The 22055-nt window shown below is 44.5% G+C and overlaps 1 protein-coding gene and 1 long non-coding RNA gene across 3 annotated transcripts; one reads left to right on the top strand and one right to left on the bottom strand.

The window, feature by feature from the left end:
* Window positions 1-6766: 6766 nt before the first annotated feature.
* On the bottom strand, window positions 6767-12705 carry LOC144946589 (uncharacterized). 2 transcript variants are annotated; one of them, XR_013639909.1, is made up of 5 exons: window positions 12680-12705; window positions 11310-11414; window positions 9126-9873; window positions 8179-8554; window positions 6767-7703 (listed from the first exon to the last, which is right to left on the bottom strand). It is a non-coding gene; the product is annotated as an uncharacterized LOC144946589 (long non-coding RNA). The 2 variants fall into 2 exon arrangements; XR_013639908.1 differs by having other exon boundaries at window positions 8179-9873.
* A 4974-nt stretch (window positions 12706-17679) lies between these two features.
* LOC144946416 (glycine N-acyltransferase-like protein) lies at window positions 17680-22055 on the top strand. The gene is made up of 5 exons (XM_078875239.1): window positions 17680-17757; window positions 18568-18675; window positions 20091-20202; window positions 20763-20877; window positions 21644-22055. Exons 1-5 carry the CDS (start codon window positions 17680-17682, stop codon window positions 22053-22055), a joined length of 825 nt encoding a protein of 274 aa, XP_078731365.1.

The following is a 22055-nucleotide window of genomic DNA, read 5'->3' as shown; positions in this document are numbered from 1 at the left end:
AGAAAGGGGCACAATGAGTCACCACAATTGCCCACACAAAGACAAAGATCCCCCCGATATCCTGAACAGACTGTTGGGGCAAGTGCTGTTAGCGAGCACCTCTGAAGGCCAGCATGGCACACGAGGGGGTGGGTGGCCAGCATCATACTCGGTGCCTTTGTCACCCAAGTGGCGATGTTTACACACCAAGTACTCTTTTTTAAGTTGAGGCCAGAATATGCATAGGAATGGTGGGTGGACATATATTTTATTCGTGCCAATAACATTGAAGCAACTTTCTTTGAGCTCATGAAAAAAAATTAAACACTAAAGTTGTATTGATTAGTTTTATTTAAGTTCGACTCGTATGTATAACTTAATGTTTCATGTTGCAATCTTCCCTTCAAGGCTGGTGAAAAGCCGTTCATGCCCAGCTATTCCACATTTTCACTCAACCCAAGCAGCCTTGCTGATCTCCTGTTTAATGTTGTGGAATGGAAGAAGCCCTTCATGCTGGCAGGTGAACTGTCTATACATCCAAAATAGATTGTACTTAGTAAATATAAAATGGGCTTCTCTTACCCAGTATGCAAAATGTTTGTATTGTTCTTTAAATGCAAATACATTTTAAATTACGGAAGGGATTATCTGTTACTCAATATCTACTCTTAGATAACTTTTCATATGTCAATCAGGAAACATTCTTTATATATTCTTAACAGGCCCCATGGTGTACAATGCATTCTTCAACTCTCATCCACTCCACCTATCTGGTCTGTTTGTGTTATAAAGAAGGGACATTGCTAGAAGCATCTCCCGTTATATAATGTTCCTTATAATGTTATTGCCAAAAATGTAGACTTTTTGGGGAAAAAACACTAGAACAACAGTTACATACAATTTGGCTTTCTTTGCATTCATAATTATCACATAAAAATACTGTAGCATTGTTCTGCCATTTCTTGCCACTGTACATTGTATTTCAAGCAATAAGTGGCACATGCATGAATATTTGTCCGAGGAAATCCTAAACCGCTACACAGCACTGTTACATTTGGTTGAACGTTTTGTGTGTAAACAGGTATAGATGTTGATTTGAAAGAACGTGTGGATGATTTGGCGGCCAGAAAAAATGTCCGTCTCTCCTGGCCGTCGCCCTACAACATGTTCACAATGAATGACCCTGCCACAATCAGGTACAAGTCATTCCGTGCTATATTTGCCATGGTTTTTTTTTATTCAACCATACGATTTTGTCAGGAGACGAATTCAAAAGTGAATGCAACTCTTGTCCTCGGCCTAGGCCTCGAGTGTGGCCTTAGTCCCAAGGCCTTGGCATAGAGCCCCCAGCCTTCACAATGGCCTAATACTAGAGCAGTGGTTCTCAATATTTCTGGATCCGGAGACCATTGCCAATCCAAAAAAAAGTTTTGTAATGCACAATAAGCCAATTCCTTTAAAACTACTCTAAATCATAGTGCTTTCAATAGTGATGTCGACTACTTCCCCATGACCTTGCGGACTACCAGAGGGCCAGCGGTCACTTGGCTAAATATGGTGTGAAAAAAGTTCAACATATATACACTGGTCTTGAGGATACGACCTTGACTGGCACTGGCCTCAACCTCATACTCTTGACCTTTCATCCTCCAACTTGGCCTTGTAGATCCCGACATTGAATAGGGTGTCCACCTTCCCTGGTTTTCCCAGAATCGTCCTCGTTTTGAAGTGGCATTCTTGAGAAATCTGTAAGTCTTTTCAGGACATTAAAAACCCAGGTTGTTAATAATTCATCACTTGAAACACCACAATGTAATGTAGTTCCCCCCTCTTGTGATGGTAAGATATTCATCCCAATCATTAACTTCGGCTTTGGCAACCAAAGCCATGAATTAAAAAATTGTCCAATTATTAGCTTCTGTTTTATGCGTGTGTTTTATTTGTGCTTCCATTGTTTTGCAGATTTCCAAAATCTAAATCAGGCCTGAAAACAGCGATGTTAAATACAAGCCACGCTGAGTTGGTGTGCAACTCATGGAAATACAAAGGCCACCCTGACAGCCTGCGCTTAATCCAGACTTGTTTAAAAAAAGGATTTCCCAATAGCTGTGTCCTGGACGCTTCTGGAAGTCCAGTCGCCTGGATTCTCTGCCACTCATATGGAGCGCTTGGCTTAGCATTTGTGAGGCATGACTACCGCAAGAAGGGTCTGTTGTCACAGTGTATGGCAGCAATTATACCCACATTAAATGAGGATTTCCCTCCGTTTGGTTATATTAATGAAGAAAACACCAATTCATTACAGTGGGCCAAAAAATTTGGGTTTTCGAAGCCGATTGACCATGGGTTTGCATGGGTGACTGCAGAGCCCTGATCTGTGCTGTCTTAATATTTAGTAAGGAGTGATGAATCCTCACTTGATATTTTCAAGAATGCTGTTATGGTGGCTTGTAGTAGGCACAAACTACTAGTCGAGTACATTGAATACCTATCTATAACGATCCCAGTACTGTCCTTAATGACAAACGGTAACCCCGAGGACTATTCCAGACAGTTTTTGCAAACCCACTGCATGCACCACCACACTCACACAAGGACAAAATACATCATATCACCTCCGCACAAGTTATTATTTCATAGAATGGCAGCTTTATGGTCTTTTTTTATACCAAAAATTTCAGAAAGTACCGGTTGCGGATCGCAACTGCAGGGGTTGTGAAGGCGGCGGTGGTTATGCTGTGCACTTTCCGCAACTTGCTCTCCCCTCGCTCCACATGGATTCCGCACAGCCACGCTGTAACACGCTGTAATGAATCCGCGACAGAATGAATGAGAAACTACCGAATGCGGACGCTCAGGGAAGTCAATCGTCACCAATGGGCGGACTAACAGCCATAAAAACAATTACACCTATGGCCCGCACAGCCCGAACTGACAGCTATGTTGTTGTGGATGTTGTTTTCTTTTCCAAAAAAATCATATTTTTAAATGTGTATTTAGAAACTAGCTCGTTAGCCCGTCCTAGGACGGAAGCTGTAATATTACAGATGTAAATTAACGTTGTATTGTGTGATTGTTAATTTTATTAGAAAATGTAGCACATAAAGACATTTTTCTGAACTTATTAAATTAAGGACTTTGGAAGAGTTCTCGGTATACGATATTTTGTGTTAATCTCTTATCACTGATCAAAAGGTTTCCCTGCAATTTATTGGAGCACGTTGCCATTGGAGTCGATATGCTTTTCCACTTTCACTTTGCCTTTTCCGACAGCAACTTGTGAACTTTCCATCTGATGGCCGCTCCTCAGCAAAATTTAGTGAACCACAGAACTGGCAAACTACATTCAACACACTGCAGTTGTGTTCAATCACTTCCACTTCCACAAAGTCATTTGCCGTAGCAGGAATAGCTTGACTACGACGTTCTTGGCCTGCGAGACGATGTTCAGTATTGGCAGCGAGGCGAGCTTGTGTCTGATGTGGAGTTTCTCACTTGCGTCGATTTGCTTGATAAAGAGCGTCAGCTGCACGTCGAGATTGCGTCTGATCCGGACTTTCTTGTTCTCGTCGATATGCTTGCCTTTCAGCATTCTCTGTAACAATACTGTCCAAAGTGTCTTGGCTCTGGCGAGCTCTCCATCTCTGCTGTCTTTCTCTTTGCAAACGGCATTTCTCAGCTGTCGTATTTTCATCCTCCATGATGTTTGGCAATCCTGGGCTGACGTATTTAGATCTTTTGACACTTAACGTGCTCTAGCAGCTGGAACATTGCGATAAAGGTTGCCTCGCGCTTTTTAGACACTGTATAGGGGCAATGTGATCTGCAGAGGGACCAAATCTAGCTAGCGAAGAGGCAAACGAAGCATTAAAATTGGTAAATTTTCTGACCAAGGGACTCTTCGGTATCTTACACAATAGGCAAAGGCGAACAATCTCTGTGGCTGTATAATTTGAAAAAAACCCCTAACTTCACTTTAGCACTGTATTCAAATCACCTGAAGCACTCTAATGCGGCGTAGAATTCATTATTGCCGTCACTTGCTAAAGAGATATGTCAAATCTAAAGCGAATTTGTGTAAAAAAAATATCATTGCTGCTCGACCTTCTACGTTATACTAAAAATCTAGGCACATGAATAATAATTAGGGGGGGAAGCATGTGGTGTGACGTCACACAGCCTTTTTTGGCTCGTTATATTAGTTGCCGTGTTGATTTCTTTATTCGCTTTACTTTCCATAAAGAAAGGTCAAAATGAAAGCTAATTTGTGTAAACAAATTTTCGTTTCCGCTCCACCTTCATGCGGAGTGACGTCACCCGTTCATGATTATTAATGAGGGGGCTGGTCGACGTGGAGTGACGTCACGCGCATTACACAGACATTTTGGCTCATTATATTATATTAGTGATTTCATTATATTAGTGATTTCATAGTTCCTTGTACTGTACTGTATATCTATGTGTGTTTTCAAGTGGAAAAACCAGACCGAGCAAAATATGCTATCACTATGTACCTTCTGTAAAACGGTCTGAGAGGTATCTCTTAACCATTTTATTGTACTGTCTAAAATGTTCCATTGATCAAGTCTTGTAAGTAGATTATCATGGTTAACAGTATTAAAGGCGTTTGACAAGTTGATGAATAGCGCACAGCATTTGTGGCCTTTATCCAGGTTACTGAAAATAATTGTAGTACATCCATCATTGCTGTGAAGGAGATTGTGACTTTTTAAGTAGCCCAGGCTACTATAATTATTAGGGTATTCTTTGGAGCAATTTCTATATAGTGGACGAATAAGAGAGGATTTACACTCGACCATAAATGTACCTTTGATAAGTAAGAGGTTAAAATGTGTGTGAGGGGTTTATAAAAGAGATCTGCCACAGCCACAAGTGCAAATACAGGCAACTCGTCTTCTCCCGTGGACGATGATGCCTTAATTGATGCCAGCTTACACAATACATCCAGTTCAGGTATAGGACGAAACAAGAGGTATAGGACGAAACAAGAAGTATGGACGATGACTCTCACGAACATTTTTACGGTTGATGTGTGAAGAGGAAGAAGTGAGTGATGTGAACAGTGCTGTATTTGGATACATTTTACCCTGGTGTGTTTTGTCAAAGATATGCCCTGCTGATCCAAAATGAGAATTAAATCCATTGACAATTTCTTGTTTTCTGAACAGTTATTTGACATCCAATAAGAATTTTTTGGGAGAACATTTTGCTTTCCTTTGTTTTCAACTAAGTTAAACATTTGCCAGAAACTTCTTAGATTTATTTGTGAATTTAGGGTGGTTTGGTGGTAGTAGGAAAATGTTGAATTTCTTACTTGGAGAGTGCATCTATTTCAAAGTGTACTATCGTAATCCAATCGAGGTTATTTGACAGTTTTGCATTATTCCAGGCTATATATTTTTTTAATTAATTCAGAAATGTTCAGATCAAACCAAGGAGGACTATCACCCGTTTTTACTTTTTTTAAGCGGGCATGACCCCAGTAATGTCCTTAACGACGAACTGGAATCCTGAGCACTATCCATTTACAGACGTTTATTGCACACCACTGCACACACGACCACAATATCACAAGGACAAAAGTCACCTGACCCTCGCTCTGCACGGGTTCCTAGCTGTGTGCGATGTGGTTGCACTAAAATAGTGTGACCCTGGGCTGCGGGAGGACGAGAGAGGCACGCACAAGAGCTGCAGGCCTGATGCCATGTGGAAGCCCGACCTCGCCTGAAAAGAAACATTCTCGTGCAAAATAATAAATTTGAACGATGAAATAACTAACACGCACTCACACTTCCATACATAAATGCATGCAAATTCACACATCACTTCAGCTGCCATCCTGTTTAAGTGCACGGAGTGATTACATTTTGCACAGGGACTTGATGCAACATGGGCAGCCATCTTGCATTTTGATTGTTTTCCCGGCAGCTGATTGGCTGGTGTAGTGGGAATGATGACAGTCCCGAGCAACCACTGTAGCGCGTCCCTCTTTGCACTACACACTTTCGGAGCATCCATATATATGTAGGGGCTCAGTCGTAGACAGGGTTCTTTAAGGCACCTTTTATTCTACACGTTGGGGAGCTAACCGCGTCCCACATGCTTACACGCTAGTCACACATCCATCTCTTTCGACGGCACTACCTAGCTAGAACAGTTGGCAGGTTGTCTATTTAGCGGCATCTAAGGTGGTCGAGATGTCGGCGACGAAGGTGACGAATCGCAACACAGCGAGGGGATCCACTTGCAGCAACCGCCCTGAGCCCTCGTCCCGGGGCCCCTCTTATCCTCCTGGCGTGGCCTCGCCCCGCCCCCACCTTGCCCCTTTTCTAGAACCTACTAGCAGGTTCTCGGGCTTCCAGATCGACCCCTTCCTGGGCTTCCCCTTCGACCCCCTTCTCCTGACGTTTGTACTGCCCCCTGCTACCAGTACCACTTGCCCGTCAGCAGCCCGCGTTATTACACTACATATATATTTGCCTGAGAGGATGTATGCAGTTTTTTCTGTAATCAGGCCCCTCGTCTTTTGGTAGAGAGAGCCCTTTGTAGACAACTTCCGCAATAGACCTCATGACCCATGCAAAATGACACGATGTGGGATTCACTCTTTCTCAGAGCACCAGGCTACAAAGGCCTGAATCTTAATGATGTAAACACTGAAAAGAGGTCTCGGCTTTCTTGTTGTTCTTGCAGTACTTAAATAAGCAGTGCTGAACACATATTGGCATGAATACATGCTTTATTGTTTCCTTAACATGTGGGAAAATGTGTTTAATCATTTACCAATTTTAAACAGTTAATTGTAAATGTGCTATGTAAAATTGTTACATTAAAATCAGTTAAGTATACCGTGCCATTTCACCTGTACATAAAATCAACTCTTCTGACCGTTCAAGACACATTAAGTTTAATAAAATATATAAACAAACACGAGATTTGTCCTTTCTCTGAAGCAGAATTGCCTTGGTGTAACAAACGTTTACCATTCGTGGTCTGCGAATTATAAAATATGTGGTATGTTAAATGTACTGTTACATAGCTCGAGTGAAGTTAGACTTTTCTGTCTGTGGTGACAAGTTTCCTTAAAAAAAACATTCAAACAACCATTTACGAATCAATTATACATTTCCTCATCATTGTGATCATGAAAATACATAATATTATTTAGCCAATTCGTATGTTATCTTTCTGAGCACGAAATGTGTTTTATAAGGGCAGGTCGGGGTACAGTAGGAAACCTGAAAAAGTGCTGTCGGTGCTCGAATCTGTGTAAACCTTAATGTGAGAACTTTCTGTTTGTAGCCACACTTCATCACCCTTTGTCAAACGCAAAACTGAAGAGCCTGACAAGCTGTAATGGCCCGTGACGGAGGAATATTTAAACTGAACTGCTTGTCCATTGCGTCTCAGGGAGACCCGGGCGGTGCCACTTCCACCGGTGAGATGGTAGTCAAAGTAATAGACGCCCGGGAAATGGAAAGTGAACTTTCCAGTGAACGTGTTGTAATGATTCTGCTCATTGTACATGGCCTTGCTGAATGTTATAGGGGATCCGCTGCGAGGGTTCGATACAGACAGACCCACGGTGAATGCGGATCTGGGGGTGGCAGCCGGGGCATCTCCTTTGATTCCTTTTTCACCCTGAAGCCCATGATCCCCTTTCTCTCCAGCGGGACCCATCGGCCCGAATTTTCCAGGAAACCCTGCGAAGGGATTACGAAAAGTTTCTGCACCTTTAAAAATTTAAAAGCAAGTGTCTCCGGTGGCGTAATTCATCGTTTAATCGTACTTGTGTTTAGCAGGCGTACTTCAGTGGACAATAACGTAGGCCCATAAATGATTTTGTAAATTCTACATTAAACACACTAAGCCCAACACATTGGACCTTGGTTGTTTACCTTATTGTTTTTGATGGCGATATAAAAAAAAATGTGCAAAAAAATATACAATAAAATTAACATTCACAAACCCTGGAATGAGTCCCGACATATACATCGGAATGATGTTTAGAAAGATAGGTTATCAGAGCTGAGCCTTTGTCAATCGTGAAAGCAATGATCCAGTGTGCTTAACACAATCGACGCTCTGTATTATAGTGCCGCCACAAAAGTTTACATCTGGAGGACTTTGTAACGCTTGGCTATGGTGGGGTGCAGTGACAGTTCCAAGGTTTTTTACCGATCTCTCCTGCGCTCCCTTTGTCCCCTTGCACGCCATCATCCCCCCGGTCTCCTTTCTCGCTGTTCATGCCAGGCTGGCCGTCATGTCCGTCCCGTCCATCTCGCCCAATAGGACCGATCGGGCCTGGGTTTCCCGGGATTCCGTGGTTCCCCGGTATCCCCGGCATGCCTGTGCAGAACCTTCCCACGTCCTGCTCGGCGACACGGCCACTATCTGTGGCGGCGGCCGTCATTGACATCAACATTTGCTGCTGAAACAATTCGGCGCCATGGTCGCTATCTGTGGCGGCGGCCGTCATTGACATCAACAGTTGCTGCTGAAGCAGCAGCAGCAGTAGCAGTGGGTGGCTGGATCTCGGACAGAGGGCCATCGTCTGTTGCAGGTGGAAGTCATGAAGTCCGGGAATAATTTGAGCAAATGGAAAAGGGGGTGAGTGGGGGGGGGGCATTGGTCAGTATAACTTTTCCAAAAAATTATCGACCTCCCATGTTGTGTACCCCCTAAGTAACCCACAATCCCATTGCTCTACCGATGATAAAAGAATATAATGACGAAAAACGAAACTGCTGTTGAATTGTTGAAAACACATACGCCATTTATAGATGAGAAAACAATGAACGAAAGTCACCGTCTTCTCTTGAAATGAATATTCTGTCGTTAAAGTTTTCGTTATTGCTCAAGTGATTTATCAAAAGCAGTTCCACGTGTGAACATTTAAAAAGGTGAATAAAAGTATCTTTACAACATCGCAAATTACCCAAATGAAGATACCAAGTCATGCATGTCTATCACTGTAAGATACATTGCTACATTTCGGCAAGCACATTATTTGTCAGAAATGCAAGAAAATTCATCTAGCTGCATTTTAAGCCAGCGGTTGAGCGATTGTGAAAATCATGAGACTATTTCCCCACTGCTCGTCCCGCGAAGTGAACCCGACTTACCTTCTTAGATTTGCTAACGGAAACTGATACAACCACCAATGTTCAAGGCGAACAGCTCGCTGGTGTTGACGGTGGCTCCGTTTTTATAGCTGGACCAGGAGGCGCGGTGGAGTGGCAGGCAAAGGTGCAGCTGAGGAATGACGAAGTTTAAGCAAATCTGGGGCGAGGTATCGAAAGTGGTTTCTCAAGGGGAGAGACTCGGAGTGGATTCTCGGATGAACCGACTCTGGCACGGCTCGTGTGCTGTGGAGAAGTGACGGCATCATCAGAATCAGAATATTTATTTATACTGGAGGAATCCGATGAGCTATGAAGCTCTAGCTCCCTTCTCGACCAGATCTCCGCCGAGCTCTTCACGGAACCAGAAATGCCACTCGCCAATCTTCCGCGCGAGTGCCGTGGTGCCGGCAGCCATCAACTGATGCATGCTTCGCATGGCGCGTATTTGACGGGCGGTCGGCAAATGAGTCCCGTGGCGGATCACAGCATTGAGGTGCATTGCCCGACATTCCTCTTTACCTACCCATCCACTGAACTTGCTCACGTCCTCGTAACGTGTTTTGGTGCCAAAGTGGCCACACGGTGGGGTCAGGCAAGGTGGAGCATTTGCAGTGTCCTCCAAAGAATGAGTCGATTTGATGAACAATGAAATGAGCAACAATACCAAAGCCATCAGATCTTCACGCCAATACAGGAGCCGTCGTAAGGCCATGGGAGTGTGCAGCGTGGCTCCCACCGACGGCGCCTTCTGCAGGAGGACATACACGAGATGCAACATCGTTAGTTTACTTGCGGTAGAATAGCAATGATAACACATTCCTGCGGAGGGAGCTGGTAAGAACGTTGGGTTGCTCGGTCAATGGGCAGGGTCAACGGCGGCGTGGTGTATTCTGCAATTATGCCCGACTGTGAGGGCGGGCACAAGCCGGCGTGAGTAGGTTAAACGTTGAGTTTTATAAGGGCACCACGGGGTGACCAGCCCCTCCCCACCCAGCCCCACCATCCCAACCCAGCCCATCCCCACCCAGCCCCACCCAGCCCCTCCCTCCCCACCCAGCCCCTCCCTCCCCACCCAGCCCCTCCCTGCACGACGGACACAATAATCCCCTGTGGGCTGGTGTAACCAGGTTCCTACCAGTAAAAACGTCAAGGCGACGGTGTCTGTCACTACACACGAAACACCCGGCCATTGCAACAATTTCAAAAACGAGCAGAGGCGGGGTCGACATCCATCCTTCAAGGTCTACGATGACAGTAGAGCACCACCCGGCTGGAGCTCTTCGCCTTATTATGGTGCAGCTGTTCACAGACCAGACGCTTACTCTCTATTTGCTGTGTTACAGTCCGGCTCCCTGACCCACATGTTAGCACCAAAGTTGGCACTTCTACCGTTTCAAAGTGGTTAATGTAGTCCATCAAAACCCCACTTTGCAAATGTTGTGCAATCTGTGTTTTTTTCCTCTCATACCAACACCCTTTATTATAAACATTATTAAATTAATGTGTATAATAAACACACCACCTCCCATGTCAGCCATGGCCAGAAATCCAGCTCAGGTGGCAGGGTTCAGAGCTTCGTGCATTAAACATTGCACAGATACATTTGGCAATGCAGGACCGTAGTTCCAAACTGTCTATCACAAGGATGTAGCATTCACAAAATCACTTAAAAGGAACGCAATTTAAAATCACAACAAACTATGTTGAAGGCAGTACAGTCGTACCTAGTTTTATCAAGATATATATACTGCATATAAAGAATATAATGCAGTCAAGTTTGAGTGATTGATTTCCTGCTCCAATGAGCATTGAGAGCGATGATAATTGGTTTGCAGCCCTTGAAGCAACTGGTGACATTTAGACGTTCCTATGACGGGGGAGAGTCTTTCCATAGGGGGCAATGCATCAACGCTTAAAATATCTGCAATATAAAACGTACATTCAAGTGAATGTCCTGTAATGATATATTCACTACGTTCCCAAGTGTGCCTCGTACAACCTTACGCACTCGTTTCAGCTATTGCTCCGTTATCTTTTGTCAATATCCATATTTCCGATTCGACCCTTGCAACTAATTAGACACAGTGCGCACACAGTAAGTAGTAAGTAACCCTCAGGGGTGTCCCTTTGGAGTACTGGAGCGGTGGTCAGCGCGCTGTGATCGCAATTTTGTACGCTCCGCACCAGGTGCCCATTTGAGGCTGAGACGACCTCAGGGAGGGCCCAGGACCGGTCCAGATGATCGACATCGCCGGTGTTGTGGCCGAGTTCTTAGCACGGCACGCAATCCTAGGGGCACAATCAGCTGCAATCCTTCGTTATAAACTCCCGACAATTATTTTTTGTAACAATATCAATGGTAATAATTACTATAACGTAACTCATTTGTCCGGGAAAGCCTCGTAATTTCATAATTGCGAGTGGCGCTGCTGTTTGTTGCAATACAACAAATGCGTGGGGGAGCGGTGGTGCCGCTGTTAGCGCAGCGCTGTCAACCCGCCAGAGAACCCCGAGTTCGATTCCCGCTCACGGCACAACACCACAGGGCCTCCCCCTAGGTCGGCTCGGCCTCAAATGAGTACCCGGTGCGGTGTGTGGTAAACATCGCCACTAGGGAGACAAAGGCGGCCGGGCGTGGTTGTTGCTGCTCACCCCCCAGTCTCCACGGGGGGGGGGGGTCATTGTCCCGAGTTCGATTCCTCGCCAAGGCCAACCCGCACCGACCGGCGTGGTGAAGTATGGCTGATCTACAGAAGACACGGCGTGGTGGAGTAGTGGTGGTGGTGTGCCGAGCAGTTAGTGACCTGCTGGTGTTAGTTAGTTAGAGTTAGTATAATTACTGGTGTTAGTTAGTTAGTTAGAGAGTTAGTGACACTGCTGGTGTTAGAGAGTTAAGAGAGTTAGTAACATTGCTGGTGTTACAGAGTTAGTGACACTGCTGGTGTTAGTTAGAGAGTTAGTATCTTTGCTGGTGTTAGTTAGTTAGAGAGTTAGTATCTTTGCTGGTGTTAGAGAGTTAGTATCATTGCTGGTGTTAGAGAGTTAGTATCATTGCTGGTGTTAGAGAGTTAGTATCATTGCTGGTGTTAGTTACAGAGTTAGTGACACTGCTGGTGTTAGAGAGTTAAGAGAGTTAGTATCATTGCTGGTGTTAGTGCTACCGTACAGTGCACCGAGCCTTGGGCCTACAGCACGACTGAGCAAAGTGTTTATTTTTAACAAGAGGACTTGAATACAGATTCACGTATTTAGTCCGACAGAGACGTAGCGATGTCATACAAATTGTAGATACACACACGAACATAAACACACAGGAGCATATAAATACACGCGATTACAAGCCGCAGCACAATACACTGTGACTTTATTTTACTGACAAGATACGAGAAAGAGAGACGGCCTTGAGTTTGGATCCAATTGAGACATCCACAGCACGGGCAGCAGAGGTTTGGAGAATGCTTCGGTCGTCACATCAAGCACGAAACGAAGCACAAAATGACCGCAGCACGACATCATTCTACAAAGAAAGACGTCGAGAAGATAAATAAACTTACGCTGTGACTCACGCGGCCGGGGGCTGCTCGGTGGTTGTCTTTTAAATGCGGGCTCAGTGGCGCCCCCCGAGACTTCAACCCCTCACCAGCCGTGCCCTCTACCTTGTTACACACAAATTAACACCTTCATGGTCACCCCCGTGCCCCTAAACATCTCATAGTTTATCCTGAAAAGTGCCATCACAAGGGAGAAACAAACAAACAAATAGACATTTTTTTTATTTTTCTGGCACGGCTGTACGCCGTGTGGACCTGACAACTCAATTTCCATGTACGAGGATACGGGGTAAATCGTATGGGTTGACAGCTACGAATTCACACATTTACACAAACCCCTTCAGCCACACTGGATTATTAGGCAACACAAACGATTAGTAGACTCCCTGACTCCAGATATGCTTCTCGACGTTCAGAGTCTCATCAGCCACGAGGGAGTTGGTCACGATCCTCAAGGGCAGTTTTACAAAACGAGAAATTATGAGTCAAAGTTTTTTTTTCTGCTCAAAATGAACATTGCGCCAGGACTCATAACCTGTTTGCAACCCTGAGCAAGCGGTGGAAATTCCATTTTCCTATGGTGGGCATGAGTCCATCCGTAGAACAACCAACGTTGACTTCCCCACAATGTGGTACTTATTTTAAATCCTGGTACTCATTAAATGACCTTCGGTCCACGCTGGATCACTTTGCACAGTACAAACATGAGTGGTTTGGATAGAGGACACAAAAGGGTATACAAAGGACAGGTAAATTATTGCTCAGAAGCCTTCGTGAAAGTAGGTTATGACTGGATATGCCTTCTATGCTGGCTGATTAAAAAGCTCATAAGCTGACTGACTTCCTGTTGGACTTCTGTTCACTTACATGTGTAGTGTCAGCGATTCGGAGATGAGGTTTGTAGGAGGCAACTTATTTTATTCAGAACATTCATGGTCTCATCCACAGAATCTCTCTAGTCGCTTAGCCTCGCCGAAACACAACACTAGACGTCTAACACTGACAATATCTAGCGAAGATGGCAGCGCCGTCTAACACTGACGGCGCTGACTGAGACAGATGGCAGTGACAACGGCGACAAGACGACAGCAACGACGAGACAAATCCAATCCCAGAACCGGCAGCCTCGAGCTCCCACTCTCGGCTCCTTTTATCCTCCCAGCGTGGCCTAACTCCGCCCTGGCCACACCTCCCTTCTCGAACCCACTAGCGGGTTCCAGGGGCTTCCAGATGGCGTCGTCTGTGACGTTTGCCCCAGTTCCTCCGCCCTGCCAACACACCCCAACACACGCTCACCGGTGTGTGTACTGTCCACCACAGTTGCTGCTGCTGCCCAGCAGCCGGCGCTATTACACTACACATGCACTGAATCACGTGTCTAAGAATGAGTATTTCTATGTAATGGTGCAGCCCTGCAATTGCTTGATTATGGCACTGCTGGTGAATCACATCTGTTATAGAGCACTCGAGAGACTCTTACTATTGTCATTTGCCCTACTCTTCCACACTGGACAGACGTCTTGAAAGAGCTGCCTACCCACACTTTATCCCACCACTTACAACCTACCAAATACTTAACTGTGATGTGCAATTTATATTGAAGAGTAGACAGAGGTGGGGCTAATTAAAACAACAAACTAGCCCCATATATATCAATGGGACCCTTTATGGCAGAATCAAGATCACAATGCATACATCATTGTACCAACGCATATTTGTTTGCATGTTTTAACACAAGAATGTGTGATTAATACAGACTTTATGTATATCCATAAGTTGTTAATTTGGTGTTTCAACATCTTAAACTTGTATTATTGCCAGAAAGAGCTGTACATTTAACATTTGCCCTATGACCAAATCACCTGGAATGCACCGACAGTTAATTTGGGTTAGATCGTGTAACAATAAATGTGTCGTTAAACCTGCTACCACCCGTCACAGCCAATTAGTAAGGTTTGACATGAAAGCAACACGTACCAATTAGTTATTACTTCAGAACAACGGTGTGTTTGAGAGTAAACCCACAACATTTACAATTAGAGCACGACGTTTCGCTGGTGATTACTTCAGCTTCATCAGGTGATAGCCAAAATTTTGAAGAAGTCCTCCTGTTTCGGTCTTAAATAGAGGCGTAAAGGTCATGTCATCACTGTGAGCCTCTCAGGTGCGAAAATAATCGTTGTATTGTACTTCTATGTTCCCACATTTATGCTCACCGTCTTCATCAACCGGCACTGACCAGCGTGATGAAGTATCGGACGCTAAGAGCCACATCGATTGTTACATTACAACCGTGTCAAAAGATAAGCTTTCTCCCGGCAATAGATTCAGAATGGCTGTTGATGATCTTTTGTGATAATGGGGTTAGAGCTAGAAAATGCCATCGTGTTCTTAAAATTGTATATAATGGCTACGTATGTCTTATCCCAGTGAATCAGTTGCAGAAATTTAAACAATAATTTTCCGTTTAACTATGGAAAAGAGGTCAAGTGTAGTTACATATTAGGATATTAGCGGAGTCCTCATATAAATTGCATGTAGACTGCTGGGCAAGGAAATATTGCCCTGCTCTTCTCGACAAAGGAGGTGACATAAAAATTTCCAACACTCGAGATCACACGCACTATTCAGGTTAACAAACGTAAGTTGTGCTCGTTTTTATTTAAAATTGTGTACATGTAATAATGCACGGAATTAATATGCAAAACTGCTGCTTTCTATGAAAGTTTTAATGCATCGTTTTTTTATTTGTTTGGTTTGTTGGGAATAATTTTGTTGGGAATAATAACAAAGGTATGAAACTATAACGTGCAGTAGCAGACCCAGCCAAACATTTTGGAGAGGGTACATCATTGCGGGAAACACAATTGGGTGTAAATGAAGCTTTCCTACTGTAGCAAATGAAGCTACAATTAATTATAAATACGTTACATACAAGTTTATATTAATGAGGGATATCTAAAGTGGCCTATGATAAACGACCGCCAAACATCTGCAAATGTGCTCTGATATTTATGCCGCTGTGTTAATTGATGGCATGGTGGGATGGTTGGCACACAGCACATTACGTACCATACTTGCGGTCCCAGAGGTCGTTTGTGGGCTTCAATCTCCTGGCTTGACAATTGAAACAACAGTTGTAAGTGTATTACATTTATTAATGTATTAATTAAAACTACTGGACATCTGTGAGTCGACTGGACATCTGTGAAAAAGAGCTTTATAGCTCATCGGATTCCTCCAGTATAAAGATTCTAATTCTGAATTCCACTCCCCCGCGTCTGTCCACCCAGCAGTAAAAATGGGTACATTGCGGTTCATTGGCAGGTCATGTGTGGTGGGGTAAAGTGTAGGTAGGGAATCCTCAACGCTTCCAATAATTTTGGCCAGCAAGGAAGAGCAGGTTAAACAACTCATGGAGGGGCTCTCTAGAGCTCCCTTGAGTGGAGGCCCTTCCACCAGCAGTATCATCACCGATTCGACTTCATTAATTGAACAAACCAAACGGGTTAAAACACTCTGCTGCTAGACCTCCCAGATTGTATGGCTTACCAAAAATCCATAAAGAAGGTACACCCCTTCGTCCCATCGTCTCACCATTGACTCACCCACCTACAAACTGGCCCGGTTTCTGTCTGAGACCTTGCAACCATTCACTGATAAGACCACCTCATCTGTACTTAACTCAGCTCACTTGGTATCCTTAATTAATGACATCTCACTATCTCCAGGTGATTTACTCGTTAGTTTCGACGTAGTTTCTTTGTTCACCAAAGTTCCTGTTACCGACAGCATTGCAATCATTGAAGATTTAGTCCAACAAGGATTGAATGCTGTTGTACCGGCCCTGGTTAGACACTGCCTCACCAATACATACTTCATCTGGAATGGAACATTTTACAAACAAGTTGAAGGCATCCCAATGGGTTCTCCCTTATCTCCGGTTGGAGCGAATGTTTTATGGTAAATTTTGAGACAGACACCATCCAGGCATCCACTCTACGCCCGTCCTTGTGGAAGACGTACGTAGATGACACGTTCGTCATCTAGCCACATGGCCTACCAGCTCTGAACCAATTACTCAACCACATTATTTCCATACACCCAGCCATCAAATTCACCATGGAGGTGGAAAGGGATGGCAAGCTACCATCTTTGGATGTTCTAATCGAAAAGAGACCAGAGGCTCAATGGGACACTGTCTACAGGAAAGCAACTCATACGGATGCCTACCTAGGACTTGACTCCCAACACTATCCATCCCAGAAGAATTCCCTCATCAAAACTCTACACCATTGAGCTCGATGCATCTCCGACCATCATCACCTCGCCAGTGAACTGAAACCCGTGCACCAAGCTCTCAAGATGAATGGATATTCGGACCACACAATCCGTAAAGCCACCACCCCAACCGTTGGGAAAGAACCATCTGAAGACCCAATCAAAACCATCACCTTGTCATACATAGCAGGGGTCACCAAAAAGATTTCCAAAATCTTGAGCAAACACAAGATCCAGGCTCGATTTAACACAGTACATAAAATTCATGATCTGATCCCATCTGTGAAGGATAGGATCCCTGATATGCAAACTCTGGCATCTACAAACTAAGCTGTGTCTACAACAGTAGTTACATTGGGGAAACTAAGCGACATGTCTCGGACCGTGTTCCTGAGCATAAAAAACAACCGGCTTACATGCAGCGCTGTCCCGAGCTCTCTGCAAAATGGCACCCGCCGGCCATGCCATGCCCTCCCCGGGCAAAATGGCGCCCAGCACTGGTGTGGTACCTGGCCCGGGCACCACGGCTCCCGCACCAACGGGAGTTGTAGGCGGGGTCTGCCAATCCGACGAACATGTCCAGCTGGTTCGTAAGCGCTGGTGTTCATGAGTAGACGACTGCCTGTATCCATATTTTGTAACCAGCCAATTGCTCCTGTTTTGTTTGGTACTACGTGAATGTGTGTGATCCATCCCCTGACCATGGTCTCGCAGACAAGAAAATGATCATTCTGCGCAGCAGGCAGCACTTGAGGGAGCTGATGGTGGCCTTGTCTCGCCGTCTTCCTCACTCTGCCAAGGCGAGTGAACTCAGCAGCACCTGCTTGGTTGTTAACTGGAGCTTTGTTTCATTGCCCGTGACCAAACCACCCCGAATGAAACCAATCTCATCACATCTTAGAAGCTAAGCAAGGGTGGAGCCCGGATAGTGCTTGGATGGGCAACCACTACGCATAACACAGGTGCTGTCGGGTGGTGCAAGAGCTACGTTATGGGCAGCAGAAGGCAATGCAATTAAAATGCAGTTGTACTGTACTATGCTGTGCGCCCCACTTATCAGCGGTATGGTGGCCTCAGTGTGTGGATAACTAGCGCTCTTCCTCTCACGGTAGTGCGGTAAATATATCCCTGATTGGCGTGACAAGTAACGTGCAGTGTAACTGCACCGTCTTCATCACACGGTATCTTCATTCTTATTATCATCCATGTCTGCCATCATCATATACCTCTTTCATTGTCATACTCCGAATGCTCAAATAGACCTGACTCACTGCAGGCTTTCCTGAGTGGGCAAGCATAGAAAATTAAATCATCACCACAATCACCACCTTTTGTGACCATCTTATTAATCATCTTCATAATCCATCATCATCACATATATCTGATCATCATCCTTCTCAAATCAAAATCTTCATCATCTATCTATAATGATCATAATCAAAACCATCTTAAACCTCCATCACCATAACGTTTCATTATCTGTTAAGTCTTCTCTCAGTATGCGGTGTTGTCGTCATCTATCGTGTTCAACCATTGTCATCAACGCCTTCATCCTCACCATCATCTGAATCTCTAAATAGGTAAATTTATTAACTATCGTGTTTCTGTAGACGTATGGGAGGTTGTACTTTGGACTGAAAGGCATTTCGGGACCTATGGACGTTTACGTGGACTCCTGGCCAAACTTTCAAGCCGTAGTTGTACAGCCAAGGGAGGAGGTGAGTTATATTTGGGGCATGGGTGGGTTGACCAGTAGCGGGTAATGCTCGACTTACGAACATAATTCGTTCCTAAGTTGGAACAACAATGTACCAGATTTCAATGCCAATTCGGTCGGTGTTATTAAATATATTATGGTTCAAAGGGAAGCATTGTTAAGATAAGATAAACTCATGAAGCAGAATAAGTATTGTATATTTACATGTGTAGTGCGTCCAACTGAGTCGCAGACGTTATCTTGAGAGCAACACTATTTATTATACAACAGCACGCAACACAACACTATTATACAACAGCACGCAGCACAACACTATTTATTATACAACAGCACGCAACACAACACGATCTACACTCGGGCCTCGAATGTCCATGTAACCACGCTACGGCAGAACTAGACACGGTTCGCTATCCTGGTCCGGACCACAAGCTGGGTCCCGGCTAGAGGCTTCTTCTCCCCGACGTGGATCTTCGTAACACCAGCACACGAAAACCTCGAGCTCCTCACGGGGCCCTCGTTATATGCCCCCGGGCTGGGGTTGGGGCTGTCTCCGCCCTCCGCCCCACCCACCTTCCAGGTCTCTCGAGCTCTTTCTCGAAGGTTCCCGAGAGCTCTTTTGGACCACGTGACCGCCCTGCGGCCCCCGTCCAGCGGTGGCCCCCCTCCAATATCATCCAGTCACGTGTCAGCAGGTCAACCAGCGTATCATGCCTCAACGTAGCCCTGGCTGGCTGATGCTCCCTCTCGCTCCTTCACCGGGAGCCCGCACCGCACACTGCTAGCGGTGCCTCCGCGCAAACCAGCGCTCACCAAAGCACCGCTAGGGCTGGTACTACACCCCGTAACCCGGGCTGCCCATAATGACAACACATTATCCGCCGTGGCTTCGTAAGCCCCGGCACCATACAGTGACAACCACAATCACTACACATGTAACACTCTAATAACACTATATGGTAAATAAAACAAAATGAAGTACTATAAATATAAAAAAGTCCGTTTTATTTCACTTGAGTCCTGATACTGGCTTGCGTGTAGAAAGGGGCACAATGAGTCACCACAATTGCCCACACAATAACAAAGATCCCCCCGATATCCTGAACAGACTGTTGGGGCAAGTGCTGTTAGCGAGCACCTCTGAAGGCCAGCATGGCACACGAGGGGGTGGGTGGCCAGCATCATACTCGGTGCCTTTGTCACCCAAGTGGCGATGTTTACACACCAAGTACTCTTTTTTAAGTTGAGTATGCATAGGAATGGTGGGTGGACATATATTTTATTCGTGCCAATAACATTGAAGCAACTTTCTTTGAGCTCATGAAAAAAAATTAAACACTAAAGTTGTATTGATTAGTTTTATTTAAGTTCGACTCGTATGTATAACTTAATGTTTCATGTTGCAATCTTCCCTTCAAGGCTGGTGAAAAGCCGTTCATGCCCAGCTATTCCACATTTTCACTCAACCCAAGCAGCCTTGCTGATCTCCTGTTTAATGTTGTGGAATGGAAGAAGCCCTTCATGCTGGCAGGTGAACTGTCTATACATCCAAAATAGATTGTACTTAGTAAATATAAAATGGGCTTCTCTTACCCAGTATGCAAAATGTTTGTATTGTTCTTTAAATGCAAATACATTTAAAATTACGGAAGGGATTATCTGTTACTCAATATCTACTCTTAGATAACTTTTCATATGTCAATCAGGAAACATTCTTTATATATTCTTAACAGGCCCCATGGTGTACAATGCATTCTTCAACTCTCATCCACTCCACCTATCTGGTCTGTTTGTGTTATAAAGAAGGGCCATTGCTAGAAGCATCTCCCGTTATATAATGTTCCTTATAATGTTATTGCCAAAAATGTAGACTTTTTGGGGAAAAAACACTAGAACAACAGTTACATACAATTTGGCTTTCTTTGCATTCATAATTATCACTTAAAATACTGTAGCATTGTTCTGCCATTTCTTGCCACTGTACATTGTATTTCAAGCAATAAGTGGCACATGCATGAATATTTGTCTGAGGAAATCCTAAACCGCTACACAGCACTGTTACATTTGGTTGAACGTTTTGTGTGTAAACAGGTATAGATGTTGATTTGAAAGAACGTGTGGATGATTTGGCGGCCAGAAAAAATGTCCGTCTCTCCTGGCCGTCGCCCTACAACATGTTCACAATGAATGACCCTGCCACAATCAGGTACAAGTCATTCCGTGCTATATTTGCCATGGTTTTTTTTTATTCAACCATACGATTTTATCAGGAGACGAATTCAAAAGTGAATGCAACTCTTGTCCTCGGCCTAGGCCTCGAGTGTGGCCTTAGTCCCAAGGCCTTGGCATAGAGCCCCCAACCTTCACAATGGCCTAATACTAGAGCAGTGGTTCTCAATATTTCTGGATCTGGAGACCATTGCCAATCCAAAAAAAAGTTTTGTAATGCACAATAAGCCAATTCCTTTAAAACTACTCTAAATCATAGTGCTTTCAATAGTGATGTCGACTACTTCCCCATGACCTTGCGGACTACCAGAGGGCCAGCGGTCACTTGGCTAAATATGGTGTGAAAAAAGTTCAACATATATACACTGGTCTTGAGGATACGACCTTGACTGGCACTGGCCTCAACCTCATACTCTTGACCTTTCATCCTCCAACTTGGCCTTGTAGATCCCGACATTGAATAGGGTGTCCACCTTCCCTGGTTTTCCCAGAATCGTCCTCGTTTTGAAGTGGCATTCTTGAGAAATCTGTAAGTCTTTTCAGGACATTAAAAACCCAGGTTGTTAATAATTCATCACTTGAAACACCACAATGTAATGTAGTTCCCCCCTCTTGTGACGGTAAGATATTCATCCCAATCATTAACTTCGGCTTTGGCAACCAAAGCCATGAATTAAAAAATTGTCCAATTATTAGCTTCTGTTTTATGCGTGTGTTTTATTTGTGCTTCCATTGTTTTGCAGATTTCCAAAATCTAAATCAGGCCTGAAAACAGCGATGTTAAATACAAGCCACGCTGAGTTGGTGTGCAACTCATGGAAATACAAAGGCCACCCTGACAGCCTGCGCTTAATCCAGACTTGTTTAAAAAAAGGATTTCCCAATAGCTGTGTCCTGGACGCTTCTGGAAGTCCAGTCGCCTGGATTCTCTGCCACTCATATGGAGCCCTTGGCTTAGCATTTGTGAGGCCTGACTACCGCAAGAAGGGTCTGTTGTCACAGTGTATGGCAGCAATTATACCCACATTAAATGAGGATTTCCCTCCGTTTGGTTATATTAATGAAGAAAACACCAATTCATTACAGTGGGCCAAAAAATTTGGGTTTTCGAAGCCGATTGACCATGGGTTTGCATGGGTGACTGCAGAGCCCTGA

Source organism: Lampetra fluviatilis, chromosome 41 (assembly GCF_964198595.1).
Source record: "Lampetra fluviatilis chromosome 41, kcLamFluv1.1, whole genome shotgun sequence".
Taxonomy (NCBI): Eukaryota; Metazoa; Chordata; class Hyperoartia; order Petromyzontiformes; family Petromyzontidae; genus Lampetra; species Lampetra fluviatilis.
The sequence above is the reverse complement of the archived record's forward strand: the minus strand, read 5'-3'. Positions and strand labels throughout refer to the sequence as shown.